General features: G+C 54.8%; 1 protein-coding gene across 1 annotated transcript in view; it reads right to left on the reverse strand.

The window, feature by feature from the left end:
- DLEC1 (DLEC1 cilia and flagella associated protein) overlaps positions 1 to 25,122 on the reverse strand; it is a 74,957-nt gene that overhangs the window by 2,299 nt on the left and 47,536 nt on the right. Inside the window, exons 11-33 of the mRNA XM_064590080.1 lie at positions 23,369 to 23,459; positions 22,365 to 22,527; positions 21,164 to 21,356; positions 20,375 to 20,433; positions 19,620 to 19,788; positions 19,103 to 19,196; positions 18,737 to 18,867; positions 18,470 to 18,628; positions 15,836 to 15,975; positions 10,780 to 10,933; positions 10,004 to 10,114; positions 8,955 to 9,085; positions 8,253 to 8,444; positions 7,242 to 7,312; positions 6,666 to 6,817; positions 5,929 to 6,047; positions 5,361 to 5,431; positions 1,851 to 2,056; positions 1,640 to 1,756; positions 1,423 to 1,548; positions 1,252 to 1,346; positions 989 to 1,073; positions 592 to 804 (exon numbers count right to left, since the gene is read on the reverse strand). Coding sequence (XP_064446150.1) covers positions 592 to 804; positions 989 to 1,073; positions 1,252 to 1,346; positions 1,423 to 1,548; positions 1,640 to 1,756; positions 1,851 to 2,056; positions 5,361 to 5,431; positions 5,929 to 6,047; positions 6,666 to 6,817; positions 7,242 to 7,312; positions 8,253 to 8,444; positions 8,955 to 9,085; positions 10,004 to 10,114; positions 10,780 to 10,933; positions 15,836 to 15,975; positions 18,470 to 18,628; positions 18,737 to 18,867; positions 19,103 to 19,196; positions 19,620 to 19,788; positions 20,375 to 20,433; positions 21,164 to 21,356; positions 22,365 to 22,527; positions 23,369 to 23,459 — 3,042 coding nt within the window. The remainder of the gene's footprint in view (positions 1 to 591; positions 805 to 988; positions 1,074 to 1,251; positions 1,347 to 1,422; positions 1,549 to 1,639; positions 1,757 to 1,850; positions 2,057 to 5,360; positions 5,432 to 5,928; positions 6,048 to 6,665; positions 6,818 to 7,241; positions 7,313 to 8,252; positions 8,445 to 8,954; positions 9,086 to 10,003; positions 10,115 to 10,779; positions 10,934 to 15,835; positions 15,976 to 18,469; positions 18,629 to 18,736; positions 18,868 to 19,102; positions 19,197 to 19,619; positions 19,789 to 20,374; positions 20,434 to 21,163; positions 21,357 to 22,364; positions 22,528 to 23,368; positions 23,460 to 25,122) is intronic.

The following is a 25,122-nucleotide window of genomic DNA, read 5'->3' on the forward strand; positions in this document are numbered from 1 at the left end:
GACTGGGTGAGGAGGACAATGGAGAACTGAGTTTGGGCTAGAATTCTGGTCAGGGCCAGATAGATGCCTGGGTTCCGTCGGCACGTGGAGGGTGAGAGGTAGTACTGTTATGAAATGTCCTCTCTCCAAGAGCCCTGGGGCTCCCTGAGGCATTTTAAAGGGACCTTTACTTGGCGACAGCCTGTGGTTTCACTGGCGCCCTGGTGGAACAGGCCCTCTGGCTGTGCTTCGGGGCTGCCCCTCAGTTTACCTCTGCAGAAGGGAGCAAAGGCTAAGTGAGCCCAGGGTGGCCGCCCTTCTTTCTTCTGTAGCTGTTTCGCCCCCCACGGTGAGGTCCCTGGGGGAGGGTGGCACCCAGCGTGGCACCCAGCACCCGGCAGGCGCTCGGTAGGCCCACACCAAAGCGCAGCTTGGAAGAGCGGATGGGCCCGCCCGCTGAGGCTGTGAGAGCGGACGCCACGACGGTGTGCGGTGTCTGGACACCAGCGTGTACAAGTGCGTGACGCTGGCGTGCACACGTCTGTCCACACGTGTGCGTGTGACGGGAAGGTGACCCCTGGCCCGGTGACCGCCTGCAGAGCCCCCACTGACCAGCATGTTCTCCTGAGGGTGGAGCACCAGCCGCTTGCCGCCAGTGGCCTGCTCTTCCTCACACCCCTGTTCCGGGCCAGGAGCACTGCGGCTGCGGCTGGCCCCTCCTTGAGCAACAGAGAAGGGCCTGGAGACCAGGAGCCGGAAGTACTGCGGGATTTCAGTGGTGTTGCTCAGCTTCAGGTGGTGGGTGCTCAGCAGCTCACTCAGCACCTGGGTGGCCACAGGGGAGGCGGAGGCCGGGGATGCATCTCTCCCCTCCCGGATCCCACGGCTCTGGGGTGGAGGCACTTCGGGGGGAGGAGGACCCGGACTGTAGGAGGGCTCACGGCCATATCTGAGGTCCGGGGAGACTGGCAGGGCCCGGGGGGGAGGGCAGGGGGGACAGCACACTCACCCCAGTACAGGGCTGCTCTGGGATGAGGTCGCTGGCCTGGTGCCGGAACTCTACGCCACCACCGTAGTCCAACTCCACGCTGAGCCTGCCGGCAAAGGAGCATGGCTGGGCCCCGGGGGCCTCCTGGCTGTCCCCCTCTGCTCATCTGGCTCTAGCCAGCCTTTGCCTGGGCTCACCTGCTGGCTTCTCCCTCCCGTTGCCATCTTGCTCCCAGGGTGCAGGTGCTCCCCACAGGGGGCTAACAGGAGGCCCTGCCAACTCACTGTGCGGGCCGCACGTAGCTGCACAGGTCCAGCCGCAGGGGTCCCACGGCGAAGTCCTGCAGGCGACGTCTCCTCCCCGGAAGCTCTCTTTCCACCTGCGGAGCCCAAGCCTCATTGCTGGCGGCCCCGGAGCTGAGGAGGCAGCATGCCCCCCGGGCCAGGCAGGCTCACCTCCTCGTCCAAGCTCATGAAGCCCAGGGCGTAGCCAAGGCACGCCATCTTGTGCGGGATGCCGGCGCCAAGGCCCGTAGGTGAGAAGGAGATGGAGATGGTGCTGCTGCCCCCTGCAGGGACCACCTGGCACAGACGGCAGCCTCAGTGCCGCCCCCGGGCCACCGGCCCGCCGGCGCGGCGCTCTGCTAGCCGCTCCCAGCCCCGCCGGACTCACCACCTGCTTGGGGCTGATGCTGTACAGGTGGTCGGCGGGCACCCCGTCATGCTCCCGCAGAAGGACGGAGATGAGCTTCTGCCGGGCCCTGTTGCTGACACCGCAGCGGTCCTCGGCCTGTCATCAGGGAGTCGCTGGGGCTCACACAGGCTCAAGGCTCACTGGCCCCAACTCAGCAGCCAACCCGCCCTGCCCCTCCACCCCTATTCACAGCCTGGGCAGCTTCGTGGCTGGAGTCCGATGCGCCAGAGGGGCTTGGGGACCAGAAGGAGCTGCTTCTCTCAGGGGTCTCCGGGCACGAGAAGTCATTCCCAGCTTGGTCCCGCAGCGGGAAAGGTGGCCCGTAATACACCAGCAGCTCCACCAGTCGGTCCTCCCTGTCTTCCGGAGTGTAGGTCTCCCAGTCCAGGCGGATGTCTGGGCGAGGGGGGTGAGGGCTGAGGAAGGGGCAGGCCAATCGTCCCTGGACCCCCGCCCCACAACCACTGCTGCTGCCTATTCTCCCATTCTCAGGGTGAAGGGGGCCTCGCCTTCTCCCTAATGCCACTTCCAGGCAGTTCTCATTTTGAGAAGTCTACAGGCTCTGTCAGCTGGCTCTATGAGCCCTACCCTATGGACCCCAGGAGCAGGCCTTCATCCAGATGCACCAGTCCGGGTACTTGGGGCTCTCTCTCCCTGCCTTCTCCACCCCCATCAGCTCCCACTGCACTCCCTTCCTTCTCTGGCTGGGCTAGTCTGGATGCCACCATGTCAACCTCCGTCTTGCCAGGATTCTCATCTCCCTTTACCCCCAACCTTCTACCCACCTGGCAAAGCCTAGCCCTGGAGAACTGAACCAACCCTCAGCCCACTGTCACGCCTTCCCTGCTCTCGGACACCTGTGCCACCCCTGGGCACTGGGCTGCTGGCCCCAGCTCACCTCCCCGAAGCCCCCACATCAAGATGGCCCCAAAGGCCCATCGCAACGCCCTCATCTGTCAGCAGGCATCTAAGCCATCCCCCCACTTCCCTCCCGCCTCAGTCTGCCTCCACCCCCTCTCAGGGGCCAGCCATGCCCAGTCTCCCCACCTTGAACAGTTTCCCTCCGCCAGACGACCTTTCCAAACCCCCTTCCCTCCCTCCCCAGCATGCTTGTAGGACCCTGTGCACCCATGCCTCCCCCACTCTGCCCTCAGCCCCTCCCCAGCTAACATCTGACTCATGGCTAGCCCTGCGGGAGACCTGGTGAACAGGCCCACACTCCTGAGCTCATATTTCTTCAATTTACTGCCTTGCCACCTGCCCCTTACAGCCACCAAATCCCCCTCACCAAGGCCACCAGTGACCTCCCCCCCCCACCGAAGTTTAGTAGAGACAGAAATATGCATGTGATGATAAGCCCTGAGGATAAGAAGGGGAACCACCAAAACACAAGAAGGTAGAAGAGAAATTCCAAATTAAAAGGAAAATGGCACAAAGTCACAAAAAGCAAAAGAAAGTAGAAAAATAAAGTCATTAAGTAAGGAAGAAGTACATAGACTGAATTTCCTATTAAAAGATAATGTCAGGTTTGAGATGCCTGGGCGGCTCAGTCGGTTAAGCGTCTGCCTTCTGCTCAGGTCATGGTCCCAGGTCCTGGGATCGAGCCTCACGTCGGGCTCCCTGCTCAGGGGGAAGCCTGCTTCTCCCTCTCCCACTCCCCCTGCTTGTGTTCCCTCTCTCGCTGTCAAAAAATAAATTAAAATATCAAAAAAAAAAAAAGATAATGTGAGGTTGGGCTTTTAAAAAGCTCAGCTCTCGCAAGCTGGTGCAGCCACTCTGGAAAACTGTATGGAGGTTCCTCAAAAAGTTTAAAATAGAGCTACCATATGATCCAGCAGTTGCACTACTGGGTATTTACCCCAAAGATACAAAAGTAGGGATCTGAAAGGGTACGTGCACCCCGATGTTTATAGCAGCAATGTCCACAATAGCCAAACTGTGGAAAGAGCCAAGATGCCCATCCACAGATGAATGGATAAAGAAGAGGTGGTATATATATACAATGGAATATTATGCAGCCATCAAAAGTAATGAGATCTTGCCATTTGCAATGACGTGGATGGAACTGGAGGGTATTATGTTGAGTGAAATAAGTCAAACAGAAAGACATGTATCATATGATCTCACTGATATGAGGAATTCTTAATCGCAGGAAACAAACTGTTGTTGGAGTGGGGGGTGGGGTGGGAGGGATGGGGTGACTGGGTGATAGACACTGGGGAGGGTATGTGCTCTGGTAAGCGCTGTGAATTGTGCAAGACTGTTGAATCTCAGATCTGTACCTCTGAAACAAATAATGCAATATATGTTAAGAGAAAAAAAAGAAGAAGGTAGCGGGAGGGGAAGAATGAAGCGGGGGAAATTGGAGGGGTAGACGAACCATGAGAGACGATGGACTCTGAAAAACAAACAGGGTTCCAGAGGGGAGGGGGGTGGGAGGATGGGTTAGCCTGGTGGTGGGTATTGAGGAGGGCACATTCTGCATGGAGCACTGGGTGTTATGCACAAACAATGAATCATGGAACACTTCATCTAAAACTAATGATGTAATGTATGGGGATTAACATAAGAATAAAAAAATAAAATAAATAAAAAATAAAAAAAAATAAAAAGCTCAGCTCTCTGTTGTTTACCAAGAAACATATCAAAGTGATAAAGGGTAAAAACGGGGAAGGGCAAACATGAGACAGTTCTCAAATGCATCTAACAACACAGCAGCTAAGAAGTGAAACTGCTGGAAACACCAGATTTGCTTTTTAAGCTTTTATTTTTAAGTAATCTCTACACCCAATATGGGCCTCGAACTTAGAACCCCAAGATCAAGAGGCGCATGCTCTACCAACTGAGCCAGCCGGGTGCCCCTGGAAATGCCAGGAGATCTTGAAAAAGCCGATTAGAGCAGCGAATTCAGTGCCCCTTTCCTAACGGGCCAGACCCCGCGGACAGACGGAGCAGGGACCTGGAGCACTGGCACTCCCCCGCTGCACATTCCTCACAGGCACCAAGGAGCTTCAAGTCGGAGCTGCCTGGGCCCTGCCCCTAAAGACTGGCTCAGCCCCTCGTGGCCCAGCCTGGAGATGCCTGAAACCCTGGTCCACCTCCAGCCCACCAAAGCTCCTCCTGTGGCCCGGACACTCTCCATTCCCAGGCGCTTCGCCAGGCCCTGCTGGTTCATCCTCCCTCCTGGATGCAGCCTGGATGCCCCACCCATGCGATCCTCCAGCAGCCCCCCTCAATGCACCCAACCTGATGGCTGCACCCCCATCAGCACAGGAGCCTCTCGGTAGAGACCCCGCTGTCCTGTTCCCTCTGGATCCCCAGCAGCTTGTACCAGCACCTGGCTATCGCTCAGGTAGAGCTGGCTGAAGGGATGAGAAAAGGTGTCCCCCTCCAGTGTCTGCTCTTATGCAGAGTGAACCTGATAAGAGCAGGGCACCTGTGGCACTGGGGGGCCCCAGCGGCGGGCAAGGGCATGTCCTGTCCTCACGCATGGAAGCAGCTATCTCTGACAACCCCCAACCAGCGGGTCGCTCCCCACCTTGGCCCTCAGGGGCCTCCCTCGGCAACCACGGGCCACCTGGACTCCTGGGTCCCAGTCACAGGCCGTCAGCTTCCCCCAGCCCCAGCGTCCCTCCCAGCCTGGCCCGCCACGTGGCACAGTGTGTCGGGAAAGCCCCAGCTTCTCTCGTGAGCCTCTCACCACAGGGGCTGGAGTTATTCAAGCGAAGGACCCGGGTGACCGTGTCTCCTCCAGAGACCTGGGTGCCGAACCTGGAGGCAGGAGACCGGGCTCACACGGCGCAGGCAGGGCTGCTCACAGAGGGGGCTGGAACTGGGGCTCGGGCGGGGAGGAGGCCTGCAGTGGTCTATCCCGAAGTCACGAGGGCCTCGGGCTGGAGGCCTTCCCCGTGCAGTGGCCGGCGAGCGGTGACCCGGGTGCTCGGTGCCCCAGTAGCCCCTGCCCCCGCCCTACACCAGCACCTACCGACAGATCCCAACTGGTGGTGTGTGGGGCCCCAGGTCTGGCACGGACCTCAGACCACCCTGACTACTTGCTCCTTCTCTCCCTACCCCAAGCCCTCGGAGATGTGCAGACAGCAGCCACGGCCTTGGAGGCCGCTGTCTTCCAGGGCGGCCCTGTTCTGGGGCTTTCTTGCTGGGTGGCACCAAGTAGCCTTGGGCCCGCTGGAGAGCAACAGGTCAGCACGGGCAGCCAGGCTGGAGGCCAGAGGGTTTCAAGGGCTAGGGGATGAGGCCGGTGGCGTCACCTGACGACAGGTTCCTTCTGCAACGGGTCAGTGGTATAATAGGTGGTCCTCCGGGAGCTGATGGGGCAGCCCACCACTGCCATATGCACCGGGATGACTGTTGGTGGCAGGTCTCCCACCTGCAAACGCACACCAATCCTGTGTCCCTCTCGTCCCCTGCTGCCATGGCATTCCCTGGCTCCCCATTCCCTCTGTTCAAGGCCTTCCCTCCAACAGAACAATGGACATAGTTCACCCCTCCATACTGAACTAGGAACTCCTTGTTGGATCATCTGGTCTTATCTGTCCCTGTATCCTCCACAGTCCAGAGAACCCCACAGGAACCCCATGCACAGCAGGTGCCCCCTTCGGGCCGAACAAGTGAGTGAAGGCCCAATGGGAGAGTGAGTGAATGCACCAAGGGCTAGGTGACAGTATGGCTCTGGAAGGCTGTTACTGCTTCTCCATACTCACTGCCCCTCCAGGTCTCGAGTCCTGGCCCAAGTAGGCAGCCTGTCAGATTCCTCTGCCCTCCTCTGTGTGCCCAGCCTCATGGGACCCCATGGGAAAAGGCATGAAAGATTCTGCTCCCAAGAACCCCTCCTGCGTGAATCATTGTGGTTGCTGTGGGTGTGAATGCCTATCCCAAGCTCAGTGGGCACGGTCTTCCAGCTTGGAGAGACTTGAGAGGCTGAGGGCCAGGAGTTGGAGGAGGGAGAGCCCGAAGGTGAGGCCGGGCTCAGGCCATCTATCCTTACCGTGCAGATGAGGTTGTCCCAGTACTCGCCCCACATGTTTGCGTAGCCTGAGATGTCGATGCTTAGCTGCTGGTGGGCCCCCAGCATGCCCTGGGAAATGTGGGGAAAGAAGGCAGCTCCTTTGCCATGAGACAACATGCTTTCCATAAAATCTGGGCGATAACCAGGAATGGGGATTCAGGACTCCAGGGCAGGAAGGAGGTCCAAACCCTCAGGAGTTAGCAAAGCACTATACCACAGCCTTGCCTTGGTCTGGTTAAACAGACCCTCCTCCTGGGAGTCCAGAATCCAGCAGGCAGCCTCGCTCACCTCTCAGGGACCAGGCCCTGGTGGGAGCCCTCCCTTCTGAGCCGTTACCCATCCCAAATCAAAACAAGGCCCATGTCCACGGGCTGTATGCCAGGAGACAGCCTCATTCAAAAAGGGAGTCAGGAGGAGGGCCATGGCCATCTCAGAGGTTTTGCTAGAAAAGATCCTGAAATGGGGCTGTGGCCAGGGCCCCCTCCCTGCAGCAGGCGGCCCACCCCCTGAGAAGGCCCCAGGAACCCCTGCTCTGGCCCACACTGGGGCTCTTACTCAGCTGCTCTCGCCTGGCCAAGTGTTCTCGAATCCGCGATGTCTTCAGCAGGGCAGGGGGCATGTCGGGGCTTTACCAGACAGGATACAGAAACAGCATCAAGCCATCAGGGCTGTTCCCCAGAGCTGAGCCATGTCTCCCCGCAACTAGCATCCTACCAGATGCCCAGTGGAGGAAGGCCGCTCCGACTGCTCCTCCCAGGGGAGAGGTCAGGTCTGTTCACCTCCCTCTCTGGTCTTGGCACCTGCTACACCCCCATCACCCAAAGCCCCCTGGCTACAGGCCACCCACCAGCCGAGGGACTGCCTTCCCAGAAACACAGAAGGGCGCTGGGATAGGGACCCCTTGTCCCCAGGCTCTGCCCCGCTGACCCCGGATACCAACCCAGCCCAGACTCCTCATCTCTTGCCCAGCCTTCTGCAAAAGGCCCTGTTTCCAGTCTTTTCTGCTGACATGCGTCCAGCATCAAGTGCCCACTAACTTTCCTGGAGTGGGAAAGGTAATGGCTTACAAACCGTGAGTGGCTCCCCACCAGCCATGGCAGGGGTTTTCAAGTTGGGCTTCCTCGCCTTAGGAGACGAGGTGGTGAGGTGTTTGCTCTGGTGTGCTGGTAGACCACCAGCTTCTGTGGCGTAAATCCTTTCCCCGTGGCTGATGTCCAGTTACAGCTTTGCAGAAAGCCTCCCTGCGACCTCTCTGCCTACACGGCTCCCGCCGCTGCCACGAACTTCTCCCTCACCCGCTGGCCTCATCTCTACCGCCTCATCCGCCAGGATTGCCCCCCCGCCCCCGCTCGCCACAACCCCAGCCTCTCCCGAAGGCCCCCTCAGAGTCTGGGAGATGGGGGGTAGGAGCCGTTTCTCTACATTTCTCCAGGTATCCTTGTGAAAACACACCTTCTCACTCCTCACACCAGCCTCTGGCCGCCTAAGCCACATAGATGCTTAATAGGGCAACCCCGCCTGGCCCCGTCCTCCCTGGGAACTGCCCCTGAAAGAAACCGGACTTACACACTGGGTTTCTGGTTCAGGCTGTCCTGGGGACTCCCGAAGTATTCAAACTTGAGGGTGAAAGGTGTCTGTATCGGGGAGCGGTTGGTCAGGATGAGCGGGCAGCTCACGTGGGTCCTCAGAGGCACCTTGGAGCCGAAGTCAAGGCGGAGTTCCTCCAGGCGGCCCGGCCACAGCTCCGTGCTGGGAACACTGCCCCGGCCGGGCCCAGGGCACGAAGTTACAGGCCACCCTTGGCCCCGCCCAGAGAGCCCCCTGGGGGGGAGTGTGAGAGCTGCCTACACACTGGGCTTCATCCTCGGACTGCCTCCCGTGAAGCTGCCACCCCACAGACACATCCTTCCTGTCAGCTCAGGACGTCAAGAGGGGCCTCAACCACAAACCTTCCCTGACCAGGGGTGACTGGCCTATCTCCCGCTTGCTGGGCCTTGTGTGGGAAAGCCCAAGCTGCCTACGGCCCTGCCCCCTGCGTCTCCTACCTGCCCAGATGCCATGCCTCCAAGTAGGTGGGGGAAAGACCACAGAGAGCGCAGGGTTTGGGTAGAGAGACCTGCTCCCAGAGAGGTTGGCAGGGGCACAATAATACTGTGGCCCTTTCCTGGCCGCAGGAATCAGCTGGGAGTAGGCTGGTATCACAGTGCAGTGCTAGTCCTCTGTATGGTCGCCTCAACCCTCAGGCCCTAGCCCCAGCCCTGGGCTCACCTGCTGTCAGAGCCCTCCATAGAGATGGCAATAGCCACCTGCAGTCCCTGGGGTTTCCCAGAAATGCCCAGAACCAGTGGCTCCTTCATGCCTGACACGGTACAAGGGAGGGCCAGATCGCTCAGCTCGTCCTATAAGAAAGCCCACCAAGGGCATATCAGTACACGTAAGTCCCAGGCCTGGGCCTCACATGGTCTTCCCTAGCAGCGGTGGTTGCTGTGGGACACTCAGCACAGAGGCCTTGACCTCTGTCTAGTCTCATCTCTGTGGAAGGGCTCCTCAGTCCCTCCAGTGAGCCACCATCCACAGGCCCAGCCTGACGTCCCACATCCTGGCCCCTTCCTCAGGGCTCCTGGTTGAGTCTGCTCTGAATTTCTGTGCATACCCACACGAAGGGAGACCCTCAAAGTGGGCCTCTGGAGAAGCTACACACTTATCCTGATGAAGCTGTTACCACAGAAATCAAGCCCTTCCTGACTGAGGCCTGCTCTGTGCCTGTGTCCATCTGCTTATCCCCGTAGAGCTCAGACTCAGCAGAGAAAGAAAGTCTACTGTCTCCAGGTTTGCCAGGGAGAAATGGGACTGGGTCTCCACGTCTCCACAAGGAAGAAGTCTCTTTTCCCACAAGAACCACAAACAGATAGCCAGCAACCCCCAACCAAGTACTGAGCAAGTTCCTCCCCGATGGCCTTCCTGTGGGCTGCGTCAGGGAGCAGCTGTGCCCTTCTTCCGGGAAGGCGGCCACCAGCTAGCCTCTCCTAGTAGCACCCAGCACAGGGCCTGTTCCACATCCTTGGGCAAATTGGAAAGCCGGGCCCACCTATGGCTGCAGACGAGGGGAGGGTAAAGCTGGTGCCAAAGGCTACACATGGCCAGAGGTTCTGAGGGCCACTCAGGCCTGCTCTGGGCTTCCTGACCTTGTATCCCTAGAGAGCAGGCCTAACAGGAATGGGGACCCCAGACCCAAATGCAAGGAATCTCTTGCCCTCTTACAGGAGTGGGGTAGGGTGCCTTCCTAGCCCCTCAGGCCCCCTCACCACCTAACTCACCTGGGTGTGAGTAGCCAGCTCCAGGCTGATGTGGCGCTCCTCACTGGGGCCCAGCGTGCCGCGTCTGGGGGAGGCCCTTGCCGTGCAGACGCTTGCTTGGCGCCCCAGCAGCTGGCAGACATGTGGGTATGGAGGCCCTCTTGTCACACGCTGGATTCCCGGCGTGGACCCGGGGTCTGCACAGGGCTTAGCACTGGGGCGCGCTCTGCTGGAGGCTGGCAGTCTGGGGGCCCGCAGCAGGACCAGAAGGGGCTGGCTGCTCTCTGGCGGGGCTAATCCACCGGTCCCTTCTCCTGCCCTCTCCAACCCTGGGCAGACCTCACGCCTGTCAGGCATTGCCTGAACTAAACAAGCTGCCCTGGGAGGCCCAGGGTGAGGGTGAGGAGAGGGCAACCGCCTCTGAGGCACGGGACATGGCCCCATCTCCCACCTCCCACGGCACACAAAGCAAGCTCCACGGTCAGCCCCTCGGGCAGTGCCTAACGGGGCTCGCAACAGCTACGTGGGCCAGCCATGGGCTACGCCGGCTGGGAGCCCAGGCTGTGTGTTCCAGTGACTCCTTCTCAGCTAGGGAACTAGAATTCCCTGGAGGCAGGACAAGGAAAAACCAGACCAGATGTGCTGCTCCTTCAAGGAGTCCAGCAGTTCTGAGCACTGTGGGGCAAGGGGCAGGCTGCGGGAGAGAGGTGAGCACCTGGGGGGCAGCCTCCCTCTCCACATGGGCCTCTGGTGCTGAGGACTGCAGACCCGGTGGCTGACGGTGCAGGCTCACTCACCGTGCCCCAGTGGAATCGGGTAGGCAGGAGTGTGCCGTTGATGAGTGTAACAGTTGCCTTGGTGGGCACGCCCACGTAGAGGTTCGTGACTTCCACGTGGCTGCTTTGCAGGTACACATGGGGCTCCTGTACCTCAGCATACACAGGAAGGTAGCTGGAACACAAGGAAATAACGGGTATACTGATTAGAGAAGAAACGAAACTCCCTATTTGCAGATGACATGAGGGTCTATGTGGAAAACCCCAAGGAGTCTATATTTTAAGAACTTCTTAAAAAACAATAACAACAACAAATGCAACAACCTCCCACAACTAATGAGTCAGCAAAGTTACGGGGTACAAAATCACATCTGTGGACCACGAACATGTGGGCATAGAAATTAAAAATACAATACTATTTATGATTGTTCAGAAAAACTGCAATACTTAGATATAAATCTAATAAAATCTGTACAGGATTTATATGCTGACAACTACACAACACAGATGAGAGAAATCAAAGATTTTTTTTTTTTAAGATTTTATTTGTTTATTTGACAGAGAGAGAGAGACAGCGAGAGAGGGAACACAAGCAGAGGGAGTGGGAGAGGGAGAAGCAGGCTTCCCGCCGAGCAGGGAGCCCAACGAGGGGCTCCATCTCAGGACCCTGTGATCATGACCTGAGCCGAAGGCAGATGCTTAACGACTGAGCCACCCAGGCACCCCAGAAATCAAAGATTTAATAAAAGGAGAGACATACTATATTCATGGATTAGAAGACTCAACACAGTAAAGATGTCAATTCTCCACAAATTGATCTATAGGTTTAACATAATTCTTAGGAAACTCCCAAAAAGGATTTTTGTAAATATAGACAAGCTCATTATAAAATTTATATGGAAACATAGAGGACATAGAAAAACTAAAACAATTTTTAAAAAGAAAAATACGATAAGAAATCACTGTACTGAATGTTAAGACTTACTCTATGGCTACAGTAATCAAGATAGTGAACCATTGGTGGAGAGATATACACACAGACCAATGGAACAATATAGAAAATCTAGACATACACTCACACCAATCTTTCACAAACTCTTAAATGACAGAGAAGGGGAATGAACACTTCCAAACTCATTCTAAGATGTATTACTCTAGTAACAAAACCAGACAAAGACATCACACACAAAAACACAGACCAATATCTCTTATGACTACAGATACAAAAATCCTCAACAAAATACCAGCAACCCAAATCCAGCAACATATAAAAAGGACCATACACTGACCAAATGGGATTTTTATAAGAATACAAGGTTGGTTTTAACATCCAAAAGTCAATGTAAAACACCATGTTGACACACACAAAGGATAAAAAGGACATGATCATTTCAATAGATGCAGAAAAAAACATTCAAGGAAATCTAACATTCTTTCAATAGAAAAACAATCAGCAAACTAGGAATAGGAGGGAACTTCCTCAACCTGATAAAGGACATCAACAAAAAGCCAAAAGCTAACATCTTACATAACAGGGAAAGACTGCTTTCTTTTAAAGATGGGGAACAGGACAAGGATGTCTACTTTTGCCACTTTTATTCAACTTTATACTGGAGTATTAGGTCCATTAAGCAGGAAAAAGAAATAAAAAGCATACCAATTGGACAAGAAGAAGTAAAATTATCTCTATATACTGATGACACAATCTTCTACTTAGAGAACTATTAGAAATAATAATGAATTCAGCAAGGTTGTGCGATACAAGATCAATGAACAAAAATATTTGTATTTCTATAAACTAGCAATGAATATTCATAAAATGAAATTAAGAAAACCAGTCCATTTCCAAAAGCATCAAAAAAGAGGGCGCCTGGGTGGCTCAGTTGGTTAAGCGACTGCCTTCGGCTCAGGTCATGATCCTGGAGTCCCTGGATCGGGTCCCGCATCGGGCTCCCTGCTCGGCAGGGAGTCTGCTTCGTCCTCTGACCCTATCCCCTCTCATGTGTTCTCTCTCTCTCATTCTCTCTCTCTCTCAAATAAATAAATAAAATCTTTAAAAAAAAAAAAAGAGAGAAAAATAAAGTGGACCTCACGGAAATTAAGAATTTTTAGGCTTTGCAGTATACCATCAAGAAAGTGAAAGGATAATCTTCAGAATGGGAGAAAATATTTGAAAATCATATTCCTAATAAGAGATTTATATCTAGAATATATAAAGAACACTTAGAACTCCATAATAAAAAAAGACAACCCTATTTTTAAAAAGTGGGCAAAGATCTCAATATGGTTCTCCAAAGAAGACAATGGCCAATAAGCACATGAAAGATGCAAAACATCATTTGCCATTAGGAAAAAATAAACCAAATCCTCAATGAAATATCACTTCACACACACTGGGATGACTACCATTAACAGATCATGAGGATGTGGATAAATAGGCCAGCAGAGTGGAGAAGGCTGGAGACTGGGTCAGGATTGGCCACTTACACCTGCACCATTATATCACATACCATTTGTGGAAAACTGTAAATAAAGAATAAAGAAGTAAATATAATGCTGTTCTAATGAGAAAAAAAAAAAAGAAGAAGAAAGGACGTGATCAGATTAGCTAATCACACAGAGAACAATTTAAAATCCCTGGAGAAGAAGGCCCTGCAGAGCTGCCCTAACAACAGAACGAAGCACCTCATGGGCAGGAGTGGGCCGTGGGGAAAGGGCCAAGGACTTAACTCAAGACTGCCTGCAGGTTAGCGTGGCCAGTTCAGGGCCCCAACGCCTGAGCTCACGCACACACGCACGCACACACACCGCATGGCCACACAGCAACACACTGGAAGGTGGGTGTGGGGCTGACAGAGGTCAGGGCTGATTCGGCAGGAACATGGGGCCTCTCAGCTAGCACCGAGGGAAAACAACCATAGAAATCCACTTCATTCCTATTTACAGATGAAGGAATGCAAAGATTTGAGTAGCTGGCCAGGGTGGGCTGCCTCTACTGTTTGTCTTGGCTGCCTTCCCCAAAGGTGCCTTCTTCCTCCTGGATTCAGGTCCCTGGGTACTGAGGGTGCTCACGTCCACTTCGCTCCCTGGAAGAGGAGTGCTCTCCACACCTACACCCCCTTCCTCAGAAACCTAGACCACCAGCTCCTCGTGTAAATCTCCTTCCTCTCCCGCTCCAAATCCGGAGTGGGCAGCCAAGGATTACTTATTGCAGAAGAAAACCCCAAAAGTAAAGGAGAAGGATCCCAACCAAAAGGTGAGAAAACAAAGGTGAGTTTCCTCGGGGGAATCTGAGACACTGCTGCGTCCATAAGACAATAACAGACTACTATAAAAAAGGATGAATCCGAGAGCAAAAAAGCTTCACATTTAAAAACATGACTGCCAAAAGAAGGGCATCCGCCAAAGACCGAATTAGCACCCTGCAAGGCCAAGGACATCTCCCTGAACAAGGAGCACAAACGCTGAGATGGACGATATGAGGAAAATGGTTAAATTCCTGCAGTCCAGATGCAGCAGACCTGTGGTGGGCTGTGGGGGCTACGGTCTTCTCTTGTCTGGCCACTTTCCCACCAGCTTCTTCTGGAGGCCGCCCCTCCCCCTCTGGCACAGGCATGGGGGGCACGTGACCCAAAGAGGCCCAATCAGAGTCCACCTCCGGAGAAAGCCGGTTTCCTTATTCTCCAAGGTTGTTAAGCTGGGAGTGTGGGAACCTGGAGCCTTAAGTGCCCCCCCCTCCCCCAGGGCAGAGTGGCCAAGGGCCCTTGCCACCAGGGGAGAGAAAGGCGAGCAGAGAAGCAGAGTTGGGGGGTGGGGCGGTGAGGGTGAGGGAAGGAGGTAAAGAATGAGAGAGAAGCAGAAGAGCAGACCCAAAAAGGCTGGAGCCCATGGATTCAGCAGGGCAGGAATGCCCCCTTCCAGGAGCCAGCAGCTTCCCTGTTATGCTTAAGTTGGTTCCATCTGTGTTTCCATCACCTACACTGGAAACATTCTGATTCACGCTGGGTTCTTGAAGAACAGAGATAGGAAAGGAAGATGGCAGACTTAATAAAAGGCATTCTCCCAGGGGAGAATGACTTGACCTTGGTATTTAAGGGCTGCAAGATGCCACGTGGGACCAGTGAGGAAGAGTCCCACTGAAATATGTGCTGGTGATTGGGTGGAAGTACACTCAAACCAAACGGACACAGGTGGTCCCACCCCCGCAGCCATCAGGTGGTCACATTTAAAAGTCAGATGTCACTGTGAGCGCGTAGGGTAATGCGCAGCTTCATGCGCTAGAGGTGGAAGTATAAAATGGCAGTCTTTTTGGAGGATAATTCAAGAGTATCCATGAAGATTTAAAACAAGCACTTAAGTGTTTTTATAATGAAATACCAAATATATGCAGAAATGACTATTAAACACAGCTACAGCATAAATTACATACAAAGTTTAAAGAATAGTAAGAACACCTGTGTACCACCCTTACTCAGCTTAAGAAAATGAGTATGAGGGGCGCCTGGGGGGCTCAGTGGTTAAGCGTCTGCCTTCGGCTCAGGTCATGATCCCAGGGTCCTGGGATCGAGTCCCACATCGGGCTCTCGGCTCAGCGGGGAGCCTGCTTCTCCCTCTCCCTCTGCCTCTCCCCCTGCTCATGCTCTCTCTCTCTCTCTGTATCTCTATGTCTCAAGTGAATAAATAAAATCTTAAAAAAAAAAATGAATATGGGAGCGCCTGGGTGGCTCCCAGCGCACACGTGTGTGTTTCTCTGGGGGCGCCTCTCTGAGGGCTGATGCTGGGTCACCGGGAATGCACACACTTGACTTTACCGGGTGACACAGAGTGCTGTTGAAAGTGATTGTACTCATTTCCAATCCTTTGGCACACAGACTAGAAGGATATTCCCTATAACATGACCAGTGAATTTTCTCTGGGCCATGGATTTTCTTTTCTGTAATTTCCAAATTTTATAGAATAAACATGTTTCAATACCCTTAAATTCCTTAATGACTATAAATCCTTCATGGCATACAACATCCACATACTGTGACGAGGCATGGAGTGGGCTGTCATGGCTGCCCGGCTGCCCCCTTACCTCCAGGCCCCGTTTACCACCTCCAGCTCCAGGACGGTCTGCAGTCGCTGACACTGCTTGGCCTCCAAGGTGATGTTCACTCTGCACTCCCCCAGAGGGTGAATCTGCCCGCTTGAGGGCTCAATGTCGAAGGGAGATACCTGGTGTGGAGGTCAATCCAGAAGAATGAGGAGAGGACACTTGGAATTGCAGAACTGGCAGTTGGGTAGCCCCCAAGCTGCCCCACCTCCTCAAAGAGCTGCTAGGATGCAGGACAAAGCAAGCAGGGAGAGCAGGGCTCTCGGGATTAAGAGAACAAAAACCAAGTCTCTAAGTAAAGGAGAAGGTCCCCATGCACTGGCCCAGATCTGAGAGGTAGAGGGCAGCCCCAGTGTAGAGGCATGGGTCAGGACCCTGAGGGCTCTAAGGACGGAAAACCATTGGGAGAAGTGTGATGCTTCCACGACCAACCGCCCTCCCCACCATTGCCCGCTGCAGGCTTGAGCCCCTTAGCCTCCATACCAGGCACAGAAAGGGAGAAAAGAAGGACAAAAGCTTAGGAAGAAGAATGCACCTGCAAGGGGGGCTCTCTACCCCCATCTTCCTGTTCCCAACTGAGACAAGGAGCACTGGTCTGACTGAAGGGCCCCATGGTCACACTGCCTAGTGAGGGTGTCACTGAACATGGAAAGGTCACACCCTGGAGGGACGCTATCCCCTCTTTGGTCTCTTCATTCCAGGAGACTGAGACAGTGAGTGTCAGGCCCCTGCCTGGAGGGCAGCCTGCCCATCCCGTGGAGGCCTGCGGTCTTCTACCCCCTTCCTCCCACCCAGACTGCCATGCTGGCCAGGTCAGGTCCAGAGTGCTTGTCTTGGGCTCTGTGCTCTCTTGCTTCTGACGGCTCACCTCCCCAGCACTGGTGGGAGGGAGCGGCTGGACTAACTCTCAGCAAAAGCGGCTCATGTGCTCAAGTCTGGGCCCCAAGCTCTGGTAGTAAAGAAGAGCCCCTTTGCTTTCCTTGGTCGTTGTTCCTCACATGTGTCTCCCTGGAAGTCCTGGGGGGATGCTGTAGGCCAGGACTGCGTCTCTGCGCCCCTGACCTGAGCACATCTAACAGACCCCAAATCCCAACATTATTTTTGAGAGCTCAAAAGAACAGAGTACAGAGAACTGTAGAGACAGGATTCGAACCAGGCTCAATTAAGACATAAATCTTAATATACTATGAAATTGACAGTTACTTCAATTATAAAAAATTATCATTCTTCACAGTGGGAGAAAAACCCAGACTGGGAATTAGAGAACCAGGATCTGTTGATTCCACCACTCACTAGCTGTGTGACCCTGGGGAAACCACTATCCTTCTCTGTGTCTATCCAATAAGGAGGCTGGCTGTGGTCTGTGGTCTGGGTAGCCCCAGAGTACGGTGGCCAGAGCAGTCACACTTTATTTTCCATCTTGGGCTTCTGCCTAAGGTTTCATTTGAAGAAAAGCTTCCTGCCTAAAGATATTGATACCACCCTGTCCCTGTCCCCATTTTCCACGGTTCCCAAATCCAAGTGGGGAGACCGATGAGCCTGGACAGAAAGTGCCAAACTCCAAGCCTGTGTAACAGGACATTTGGCAATGGTTCTTGGCAATGGTGTTGGTAATTTGATGCAAATTGTCCCAACTGCTAAGTTTCAGAGTGCCCAGCTGCAGAAATGAGGCCGTTGCCTAAAGGACAAGGCCAGTCAAGTGTAAAGGAAAGGTCCAGGAAAAAGGGATCGCCCACTGGCAGATACGATGGATCTGCGGCTGCACCTTTCCTGGGCTTCTGCATGTGGAAGGAGGGAAGGGCAATGTTCTGCCTCTGGATGGTAAGTGGGCAAGCAAGAGGGGACTTGGCAGGAAGCAGTCAGAAGGAGGGTGCTTTCACCACACAGACCTGGTCAGAGCGTCACATGGGCAATCAGGACCTAAGGCAGCTCCCAAGAAGTCACAGCTGCCCCGTGTATGAAGAGTGGGGGTGACCAGCGGTGACTCACAGCTACCCGCCGGCAGGTAGGAGTAACTGACGTTTCGTGCCACTCGCTCTGGTTTTGCTCTGGATTGCACATCATATTTAAATGTGATGATGATGATGATAATACTTAATCACTTTCAGTGTTTTCTGTGTTTGTAGTTAAAAGGAAAGAGCTACTTGAGTGGAAATGTATGCTGGATTCTCCTGTTTGGGGCCGCAAGCCCGGCGCAAGTGCCCCCTGGTGGCAGGTACTCAAACTGCGAGCACAGTCCCTGGGAGGTTGGGAGCCTTGGGGGTGAGCCCTGCGGGTCGGACCCCCAGCTTCCGGCCCAGCTCAGCTGCCTATTTTCCTCCCAACTCAGCCTGCTTTGACAGAGGGAGAAACCCATGTCTTATTTCCACATCAGATGGTGGAGAAAGGAACAGTAAAATCCAGTTTGGGGTTAAGTTCTGCTGTCCGGGGGAGCCCAACTGCCTCAGAGATGGGGAGAACCGGGGACACTGCCAGGCAGGAGTGACGAGGCAGGCCCTTCCTGTCCAGCCTCAATGCTCTGAATGCGTCAGGACAGGTCTCCCTTCCTACACCACAGGTGGATCGGCTCCCACGGGGGAGGGGCAGCAGTGCTGGGGCCAGCGGTGCCGGACTTACGCCCTCACGCCTCTCTTGGAGGCAGACCAGGCTCTCCTTCATGCACCACGTGGCCGGGAGCTGGCTGACGTTCTGGATCTGGATGGAGTCGGTGGCTTTCTGCCCCAGGCGCAGCAAACCAAACTGAAGGGCTGAGACGTTGATGACAAGGGCGGGCCCCTGAGACACCCAGAGGGGCCTGTCACTGGACCGCCTTGGGAGTGGACTCTGCGCCCTACCCCTGCCACCCTGCTGGCCCACCGAGCCGCGCAGCACCCCCAGCAGCACCTTAAAGGCCGCCTCAATGTGTAATACCACTGGCGAGGGTGAGTTTTGGATTTCACACAGCAGGTCCTGGCTTGTTGGGCCAGGGACACCCCCGGTAAAGCTCAACTCAAAATCCTCCACCTCGCTGGGCTCTGGAAGAGAGGGGGAAGTGAGCTGGAGAAAGGGAGGGGGGCAGTTCCCTGCTGCGGCTGGGCCCAGATGTCTGGCCTCCGCCGACTTCTCATCCATCACACAAGCCAGGTTGCAGCTGGAGCTGATCCCAGAACCCCCTGAACCCCTGCACAGGTCCCCTGTCCTCTCAGGTCGCCCCCCACCCAGCCAGACCCAGGAGGTCACGCCCCCCCCTCCCCACCATCCCTGCAGTACCTATGGTCCCCATGCAGGGTTCCACTTCAATGATGTGGCAGTCACTGATCTTCCCCCACAGGTATCTGATGGGGGACTTGCTGTTGTTCCACATCTGTAAGACACGCCCCAATCCAGGCTCCCCAGGCACCACCCCTGCACAAATCTGTACCCACCAAAGGACTGCGGGGCTATGGGCCCACAACGGGACCTCCCGACACCCTCCCAGCTACTTCTTGGCCATCCAACAGCACCGACACCACACGGCAGGGTTTGTGGGCACATATCCCACCGAAGACCCACAACCACAGGAATGGTCCCACAGCCCTATCGTTCGGAGGATGCTGGGGAGCTGGTGAAATGACAAATGTGCCCGGCCCATCATTGGTGCACATCAAGTCAGGTTCAAGAGCCCTGGGGACAGTCTCATCCTCTATGCAGTGGCTATCATCCACCCCTCCAGCCACATCCTCCCTATGCTCATGCCAAGTTCCGCACACTCCTGGCCAGCCTAGGCTGGGGGGAGACCATAGCCTACCTTAAAATTTTTCTTCACATTTATGCCAATGTAGTTCTCCCCGGGGATGATGAGGGCATACGGTTCTAAGAGAACCTGGAAAGGTTCCACTGAGCCTTTCACCTCGATGTCCAGGACAATCACGTCATCCACAGAGTAAGAAAAATCCTTCAGGTTTTCCTGTTCCAAGCTGAACACAAACCCACCGTGAGCTAAGAGCCAACGCAGCCTGGGAAGATGGCTGGGAGCATGGCCCTACATGGCCCTCACCTCTGTCCCTTCTCTGTGGTCTTGTGAAAAGAAAGCACTCCCCTACCCACAGCTCCCAAGCACCTCAAATCAGAGGCACGAGCCAGCCAAACAGTGATAGTACTGGGACGGGGTGCCTGGCCTGCTGCCTCCCGGGACTATGCCGTAGTGGTACCCAGCCTGGGTCTCCACATGAGGCTGACCGGAGACCCACCCTGACTGTCTGCCCAGGGGAGAGCTGATGGAGATGCCCCCGGCGGGGCAGAGCCTCTCCTCCTTAGTCGCCACCACCCAGGGCCCAGCGGCCTGGCAGCCCAGCGCTGAGGCTAAGTGGAGCCCAGCGAGCCGTTCCCCGCAGCTGAGCCCCTCTGGGCCTAGGTGCCAGGGCAAGGCAGAAGCGCTCCCCTGTCAAGGCCTGCTGGGGGTCAGGGGGCTGCTTCCCTCCTTGCCGTCACCTTCCCCAGTACCCCCAAGGGGAGGGCAGGCCCCGCTGCCCACCCCTCATATAGGGCCCAGTCCCCACTCACTTCATGGGCTCTGGGACGTCCTCTAGCACCATCTGGAGCACACTGTGAAAATCCCTGGGCTGCAAGACAAGCACAGCACCCTGAAAACAACCCGCACTCCAATCCGCTGTCCTGGAGAAGCCGGGAGCCATGGCAGAGAGGCCTTCCGAAAACCACGGCGCTGCTTCCCTACTACCGCCCCTACCCCAGGGAGGGAGGCAGCACTCGGGATGTGGGGCCGCCGCAGTCTCAAGGCTGGCGTTCCGACCTCAGCGGGGCCTCAGCGGACAGGAGGGACAGGCTCTCCAGGCCCTGACACTGCCTCTCTCGGCAGCGCCCTCAACTGTGGGAGGCACCACAGCTTCCCAGAACAGTAGGGCCGGATGTCGGCTGGACAGGCAGGGGAGTTCTCCCTTCACTCCCAGCTCTCATTTCCCCTCTCCTCACACAGGAGCCCCCTGTGGGAACCCGGCCCTCGGCACCTGCACCTCACTCTCTGGGGGAGGCTGGGGGCTGGGCAGAGATGCGACTGTCACCGACGCAGTGGAAACACGGAAGATGCCAGAGCTGAGGAAATGAGCCCAGGGTCCTGCTACAGGCAAGGTGTGTACACCATCGGGACCAGGCAGAATAGGCTGCTTTGTCCTCCAGCCCCACTCTCAGCTAAGTGCCGGCCTCGGAGGATGCCGGGATCTCGTCAGGCTCAGCTGCAGCTTCAGTGTCACTAAAGGACAAGGATGGGGGCTGGGGGGGGGGGTGAAAGTGCCACGACCCCATCATGTGTGACTACCAGGATGGCATCGTTTTTACCTCATGAGGAGAAAAGCTCAGGATGAATTCATGATCCGTGTGGGGGCTGAGAACCCCTCTTTCAGGCAGGATGGAGAAGGCCGTCTCCCTGTCAGGGTGGTACTTGAGGCTGTCCAGGCTGTAGGTTTCTCCAGGCATCAGGGGCTGCAGGTTAGGCTTCATGATCTGCCAGTGGAAGGCCAGCTCCACGTGCCTGTGGGGGCAGCGGATCTATGGCCCAATTTTGCCAGGCCCAGTCTTCTGACCCCCTGCCTGGCCAGGCCCCACTCCAGGAGTGAGCAGAAAGGACCCAGGAACAGGAAGTGGGGGAGCACATGGGTCAGGGGTCCACGCTGGAGACCTCCTAAGACAGCTTCCCTCTCTCCACTACAGCAGTTGGGGGTTAGAGCCACGGGAACTCAGGGAAAATGGTAAACACAGGGAATCAGGCTCTAACTATTAAGCTGTAGATATCCGGAACATTTTCTGCAGTGTCCGCTACCACGTGAGAGTTCCAGAGGTTTGCCCCCTGGACTCCCCACTCTACCACCCTCCACCCCTCCAGCTGTGGCCTCCCAGGACAGCTCTGTCCGGAAGGGGATGTGCCCACCGGCTCCCAACAGAGAAGTGACAACTGCACGGTGGTGGGGAGGCGGGACTCCAGCATGCTGCTGATGGGGAGGGATGGCAGATGGGTACTGCTCGTCACCTCAGGAGACAGACTCTTGTAAGGCCTGGGGCCACCACGGAAGGTCTGTCCTAGTTTAATGGCGGTGCTCACAGGATGGTCAGGAACCGAACCCACTGGTCACAATCTGCCTGATCCTGGAACTTGGCTGGCTTCCCCTCATGGGCAGGGCAAGACCTCTCTGCAAAACTGCTCTGGGCTAAGGATACTCCAGGATGATCTAGAACAACACTGTCCAATCTAACAGACAGCGGCAATGGTAATCTTACTTATCTGCTCTGTCCAATACAAGAGTCACGAGCTACACATGTGCTGGTACTTAAAATGTGACTGGTGCCACCGAAAAAGTGAGTTTTATTTTAGTTTTAATTGATTTCAATTTCGATAGCCACATGTGGCTACCATGATGGGCAGTGCAAATCTGGGTTCTTCCATCTGGCCCTTGGAAGGACCCTCCAGCCTCCCTGGGAACTCCGGGCCGGGTGCGGAAGGAGAAAGGGTGCACGTTGGAGGGGGTGGCACAGTGTCACTCACGTAGCATTTCTAATAATCAGCTGCTTTCTAGCTGTGGACTGAAGGTTCTCGGGCTCAAAGCGTATGAAGTGTTGGGCTGTTAAGTCTGTGAGCTCTCCAGGCTCCGGCTGACTTTCTTCGCCAGAAATATAGATCAGATCCAAAGCAACCAGCTGCCCGATTCCTGACACAGTAAGATGGTAAAGTTTCACTGGGGCTGACATTAGGATTCTGTGGCCAAAGGCTGTCACAGGATCCATGCCACTGTCCACATGCAGCTGGCCTTGACCATGACCCCAGGAAGTGTACAAAGAGGGGAACAGGGGGCCATCAGCACACAGATCCTGTACCCGTATCTTCCCAGACTACAAGGAGGTGATTTTGATAACCTGGCCCATAGCAGGCACTCAGTTAATGCTTGCCAGGTGAAACTGGATGGAAGGATGGATGGACAGACAGATGGATGGATGGAAGGATGAACGGGAGGGAGGGAGGGAAGGAAGGAAGGAAAGAGGGAAGGAAGGAAGAAAGGAAGGAAGGAAAGAAAGAAGGAAGGAAGGAAGGAAAGAAGGAAGGAAGGAAAGAAAGAAGGAAGGAAGGAAGGAAAGAAGGAAGGCAGGCAGGCAGGCATCTTGGGGAAATCCAGCAGGATGCCCCTTCTAGCTCCACAGAAACTGGGGTGCTTCTGGTCATTTATGTGTAAGTTTCTGGCAATTCCCCAAAGGAGATCGAGGTGAGTTTAAAAATGAAGAAATCAAAGACTTCACCCCAGGCTCCCCTCTGTCTCTCACGAGAAGGTTCCTTGGGATTGTCCCAAAGGCCACACTGACTTGGGTCTCCAATGTCTGACCAGAGCAACAGGCCCCAAACCAGGCCCCAGAGCCTGGAGGCTGCAGCAGGCCCTCTTACCCCCTGAGACAGGGCGGCTCAAAGAGCCGTACCATGGCCAAGCCTAGTGCAGCAGCTTCTGGAGTCAGGGTACCCGCCCACCCCGACCCCAGGCCTGGGAGTACACACAAGCCCACCTACGGTCACCAGCTCCTTTATCTGGCAGTTGTCACATACAATGATGAAGGTCTGCTCTGCCTTTTCTAGGCTCGTTGGGAGGAACAAGACCTGGCGGAGAGAAGGGCTGCCCTGTTACCTCCCTCCTCCTCTCAGACACATACCCCCCCTCCCCTTGTTCTCCACTTCTCACTTCCCTCCCTGCTGCCCGCCCCTCACCCCCCACCTTCTCCCTAAGGCCAGGGGGTTCTGCCAAGACCCCACTCCAGACTAATGCCAGAAGCATGTTGAAAGGCATGAAGAAAAAGTTCACAGAGACTGAGATGCAAACAGCTCTTCAACACATGAACACATGTTTAACCTCATTAATGATAAAAGAAATGTAAATGAAAACCACCCAGAAAAAGTTTTCACCCTTCATACTGGCAAAGAGCAGAAAGCCGGCAATCAGAAATGCAATGAAAAGAGAGCTGAATTTTCTTCAAAATCATCTGGAGGGGAAGGGCGCGGTTTGGCTGGAAGGGACGGAGGGGCGTAGATGCGATGAGGTTGGTGAAGAGTTGATCGATGTTGACTGGGTGCTAAGGACCGGAATGAGTTGTTAAACTAGCCTCTCCATTTTTGTATATGCTTTAAAATACGCATGACAACAGGATTTCTCTCTTTTTTTTTTTTTAAGTTTTTCTTTTACGTTTGATAACACACTGTAATTGGCAAGGGTGAGGGAACAGACACCCTGACATACCCATGTGGTGGGGATTTGGGCAACGTGAATCACAGTTCTGACCAGCAGAGACCCCTGAGTCGGCAAACCCACTTCAAGGCCTGGAACGTGCCGGGAGACTCATAGTTGGACAGAGTGATGTATGGAGTTGCCGAAATGGCCAGAGATCAGAAAGAATCGTCGTGGCCCTCAGTAGGGGACAGCTGACCTGAGCTATGGATCACTGGAGCAGTGGGATACTATGCAGCTGTGACAAATAGGAGAATGCTGTTCAAGATAGAGCAGAACAGTGAGCGGGTGGAACAGAGTATAGTGTGGGCAGCGATCTGTGGGAAGCACTTCACTCTATATAGTTGCAGCTTTTGATTTTTCATCATGTGAATTTGTTTCTTATTTGGAAATATGAATACATTTTTTTTTTAAAGATTTTATTTATTTATTTGAGAGAGAGAGAATGAGAGACAGAGAGCATGAGAGGGAGGAGGGTCAGAGGGAGAAGCAGACTCCCTGCCGAGCAGGGAGCCCGATGCGAGACTCGATCCCAGGACTCCAGGATCATGACCTGAGCCGAAGGCAGTCGCTTAACCAACTGAGCCACCCAGGCGCCCCTGAATACATTTTTTAAAAGATTTTATTTGACACAGAGAGAAAGAGACAGTGCACAAAGGGGGAGTGGCAGGCAGAGGGAGAAGCAGGTTCCCTGCTGAGCAAAGAGCCCGATGCGGGACTCGTTCCCAGGACCCTGAGATCATGACCTGAGCCGAAGGCAGACGCGTAACCGACTGAGCCACCCAGGCGCCCTGGAAATATGAATACATTTTAAAACAAACCCCAGGGCGCCTGGGTGGCTCAGTTGGTTAAGCGACTGCCTTCGGCTCAGGTCATGATCCTGGAGTCCCGGGATCGAGTCCCGCATCGGGCTCCCTGCTCGGCGGGGAGCCTGCTTCTCCCTCTGACCCTCCCCCCTCTCGTGTGCTCTCTCTCTCTCTCATTCTCTCTGTCTCAAATAAATAAATAAAAAAAAATCTTTAAAAAAAATAAAAATAAAAA

This window comes from Mirounga angustirostris, unplaced genomic scaffold (genome assembly GCF_029215605.1).
Source record: "Mirounga angustirostris isolate CCGP_5_RB_7025 unplaced genomic scaffold, mMirAng1.0.hap1 SCAF_1, whole genome shotgun sequence".
Lineage (NCBI taxonomy): Eukaryota > Metazoa > Chordata > Mammalia > Carnivora > Phocidae > Mirounga > Mirounga angustirostris.